Source organism: Trypanosoma conorhini, assembly GCF_003719485.1.
Source record: "Trypanosoma conorhini strain 025E chromosome Unknown Tco_14.4_contig_01031, whole genome shotgun sequence".
In the NCBI taxonomy this organism is placed as follows: Eukaryota; Euglenozoa; class Kinetoplastea; order Trypanosomatida; family Trypanosomatidae; genus Trypanosoma; species Trypanosoma conorhini.
Window position 1 is genome coordinate 181 of NW_021705127.1, and position 4,181 is coordinate 4,361.

The window sequence follows — 4,181 nt, forward strand, 5'->3', positions numbered from 1 at the left end:
TTCTTAGCCATAATTTGTTGGCCTTGGTATGCCTCGTTCCTCCCTTTTCGTTGCTGCGTGTTTGCACTCCCTTGGTCGATATGATGTGTGTGGTGGGGGGGGGGGCGCCGCTTTCCTCTAGACGTTGTGCTTACTTCACCGTATAATGTTGTAATTTTGCGAGGTGCCATGCGGGGCAAATGACAACGATGCGGTACGCATAGCATACGCGTGTGCATTTGTGTGTGTGTGTGTGCTGTGTGTCTGGGCTCCGCGGGTTACGGTTGCACTCATCCCCGCCCACTCCTCCGCCCCCCGAGAGGCGAGGCGGTACTAAGGGACAGAAGTGAGACGCGAGCTCAGCGCGGTGAGCCTCCTTTTTAAAGCAAATGAGAAGAGTGAGGGCAGCTGAAACAAAAAAAAACACCCGCACACAAACAAACAAACAAACAAACATGGCTGGATGACTTCGATGAGAAGAGAGTGGAGGGGGGGGGGCGGTGGTGAACGAGTAACAGTGGGAGAATGCGGTGCTGACTGGTGCAGAAGGGAGACAACAGGGAGTGCATGTTACCTGCAGCAAGGCATATATACATACTTATATAGCAGCACTACAAAGCTGCAGGGAACGAGCTGACATGAGGCGTGCGCACGGAAGGGGAGGGGGAGGAACAAAACACCACTATAGAACAGAAAGAGTGGGAAATCACCACCACCCTCTCCATCTCCGTCTGTTTCTACTTCTTTGAGAAGAAAATGTATACATAAATTAGATATTTATGTACGTACATATGCATTTACGCCTACTGAGTCGCTTGCTAAGCCTCTGTAGGCAGGTATGCATCTCCGCGTGTGCGTTTACTTGATTTCCCGTTTTTGGTGCTCACGTGACGTCGTCCATCGCCATGGAACCCCCGACAACACACATACGCACACCAAGGTATACATATTACACAGCACATGCGCGCGTGTATTTTTATGTTACTACCACCTCCCCCCTCTTTGGACCACTCTTTGTTGTTGTTTCCCAGTTGCTTCTCCCATCCCTCCACAACTCCCGTCTTCACGAGGCAAGTATGCCTTTTTTTGTTGTTGTGTGTGTGCCTGCATGCACGTGCAAGCAGCAACCAATCAAATATGCACCCAACGAAACGAAGAGCAACAACAAGAACAATGAAACACGTAAGAAAAATGATGCTGTTAGCAAGCTGCTCTCTGCCAATACTGCAGTCTGTTTTTTTTTGGTGCTCTTTCTTCGTGCAATCGTTCCTTTCGTGCGCATGTGAGTATGCGTGTGTCCTGCTTCTTCTCTCCCCCTTCTACACTTACTCTCTGGCCCTTCTTTTCTGCCCGCCGCACTCTTTACTCGCTGCCCCACAGTTTAGCCACTAGGCAAGGCTTGCATATAGACACAGGGCTGCGGACAATGTCAGGGCGACAGGGCTTCGCTTGAGTGTAAGGAAACACCAAGCCGACAAAAAAGAAATAAAAAAAATGTTACGCGAGGCCAAAAGGAAGACACCACATGGGGCGGCGCTGCTACAACACCTACCACCACCTTCATCGTCATAAATACGCATACACACACACAATCAACAGGAAAAACCTATGAACTCCTTTTATGTACGTGTGCGTGTATGCGTGTGTGTGTGTGCATGTATGTGTGTGGATTTGCGTTGCAGTAATTGTGGGAGCTTGCAGGAGTGATGCTCAACTCTCATGGGGCCTTTTTTATTCATTTGTTTATTCTTCCATTCCTCTTTGCTAAGAGCGACCCCAATTGAAACTATATTCCTCTCACTTTATTGCCGTAATCATCGCGCTAAAGGCGACTTTTGAATGCCCGCCCAACCCAACTCGCCCCGCCCCGCGCTGGTGAAGGGCTAAAGGCCGCTTCCCTCACCTTCATCTCGTCACTGTTTATAGCGACTACGGTTACCAGGGATTTGCCTGGGTTTACTGTGGGGGGATAGCACGAGCTTGCGGAGGTTTTTACGGTGGGAATGGGAGATCAACTAAATAATTTCTTCTTGTTTCTTCTTATTTTGTGTTAGGGGAAAGTAAGGATTAGACTGTTCTGCTCTGGAAGGCGTCCGTCTTGTGCCCTGCCTAGTGAAAAGAGTCACCCTGCAGTTCGCGATCATCACCACGGTCGGTTAAGTGCAAAAATTATTCGTTCACCATTCTACAGTGACGCTGATGCGCAATAGCCCACGAGGTATGCAGCAGCAGCCTCCCTACCGCGGGGGCCAGGCTGGATTCTATCAGCAACATCACAGCCCTCATCAACACCCGCAGGTTATGGGGCGACGAAGCAACAACGTCAGCCCGCTGGGTGGAAGCCGGAGTGGTAACATGGGCACTCCTCCTCATCTTGATCGCCATCGCACGATACGTTTGGTGCGTCCCAGCAGCAATACTGTGGTTTGTACGCGTCTAAACCGTATTATCCCAACCTTTGCCGAGGCAAAAAGTGGTGCAGTGGTATGTGAGGAATTTATGGATAATAAAAACTGCCCATATGGCGACTCATGTACGCAAGTACATGTTGCAAGGGAACACACATGGGACTTCATTACATCCGAAACCAATAGAAGCACGGGTCTGTTTGAACGTGGATTTGTTGTTCACTGCTACGATCCGCGGATGACACGGTACTACCCGATACCCAGCGAATTGGTCTTAAATACACGCGGCAGTCGCGAGTATATTAAGATGTACAACGAACATGGAGATAATTTTAAGGCCAAATTCAAACTCTGTGAGCGTATGCTTACTTGTGGGGAATGCAGTTTGGGAGAATCTTGCGATGATATTCATGCCATTCGAAACGATCTTTGGAATATGGAGAGCACAACCACCCACATTGCAGAACCAGAGCAGTTATCACACTATTCTCGTCTTCCGGCGAATGTTACAGTGCGCGCCTTTGAACAGAATAGTAAGGATTCCTTTGTTGATTATCCCGGTGATCAGGTGCTTTTGACGTTGGGCTCCCTTCAGTACTTGGCGGCGTTTGAAGCTGAGGGTGCTATTCCAAAGAAAAAGATGCAACACTGTGCTCATTTTCGGACCAATCGCCTCTGCCGAAGAGGTGAAGACTGTCGTTTTCTCCATATTGTGACAGATATGCCTGGATCGGTTGGTAATTCGGTTTTGGGGGAAATAAGCCCCCAGAGCGTTTCTCGTGGCGATTCTCCCACCTCCGATATCACCGTCAACCCGCGTGTTCGCCACGGTGGTCCTTTCATTAGTGGGGGTCAAGTGGCTGCTAGGTTTGCACAATGGTATTATCCCGGGGTAGCTGACGCGGCGTCCTCAAATGTCATTCAGGGCAACGCAGGGGACCCGACGTTCAGCAGCAGCGGCGTCGGCACGGAAGGCAACAACCCTGCATTCGTAGCACAGGGGGAGCCTCCAGCGTCGAGTGTGACGCCTCCAGCTATTGTGCCGCCTCGAATGGCTTCCCCCAATCCGGGACAAATGGGCATGACCAGTAGGATGCGAATGATCAGTCCTACGCGGCGCAACGATCCGTACCGCATGTACCCTGAAGGGGAGACACCCCCCTCGAGTTCCCATTGATTGGAAACGAATACGTGGCACACGGATAGAGGTTCTTTGCTCTATGTATCTACAGTATTGTATGGCACTCTTGATGCTGAGCCGCAGGGGTATCTGGATAGTGTTGGGTGTAGCCTCAGTAAAGCAGCAAGGAGTGGTACAGGTTTCCCGGGCCAGTGTTGCTGCCCCAACCAGGTAAAGTGCAACCGACCGTGAGCTACAGTCCCACGAAGGCGGAATGGGGCAAGAAAAGAAAGAAAACGAAAAACAAGAAAAGTGTGTGAATTTAAAAAAAACGAACCCACACACACATAAAAAGTGATTAGAAGCAGCTCGGTGTGCGTATGGGGGCGGATATGCGAAAGAGACGAGAACTCTGGAGAGAAGCCAAAACCAGTACGGAGGCAAAATGAGAAATAAGTTTGAGGAAAGGGGAAAGACGAACAGGCGACGCTAGGGGGGAGCAAATAGGGTGAAATAAGCAGAGAGTTGGGCGTGTGAAAGTTGAATGCACACAAACACACACACAAAAATAAAATTAAAAAAAAGTAGACCTAACTCATGTGGAAGGATTTGGCGTAAAGTGCAACCGAAAAAAGAGAAAGTGTCTGGTTTCTGGACTAAAAAAGTGGTCTCGG

General features: G+C 49.7%; 1 protein-coding gene across 1 annotated transcript, besides 3 other annotated features; it reads left to right on the forward strand.

Moving 5' to 3' along the window:
• Positions 1-210: 210 nt before the first annotated feature.
• Positions 211-246: a microsatellite.
• Positions 247-390: 144 nt separating this feature from the next.
• Positions 391-435: a sequence feature (A-rich).
• A 1,171-nt stretch (positions 436-1,606) lies between these two features.
• Positions 1,607-1,647: a microsatellite.
• A 531-nt stretch (positions 1,648-2,178) lies between these two features.
• Positions 2,179-3,564, forward strand: Tco025E_09235 (uncharacterized protein; the record flags this gene model as incomplete). The annotated part of the gene is made up of 1 exon (XM_029376058.1): positions 2,179-3,564. One exon carries the CDS (start codon positions 2,179-2,181, stop codon positions 3,562-3,564), a length of 1,386 nt encoding a protein of 461 aa, XP_029223823.1.
• Positions 3,565-4,181: the final 617 nt, after the last annotated feature.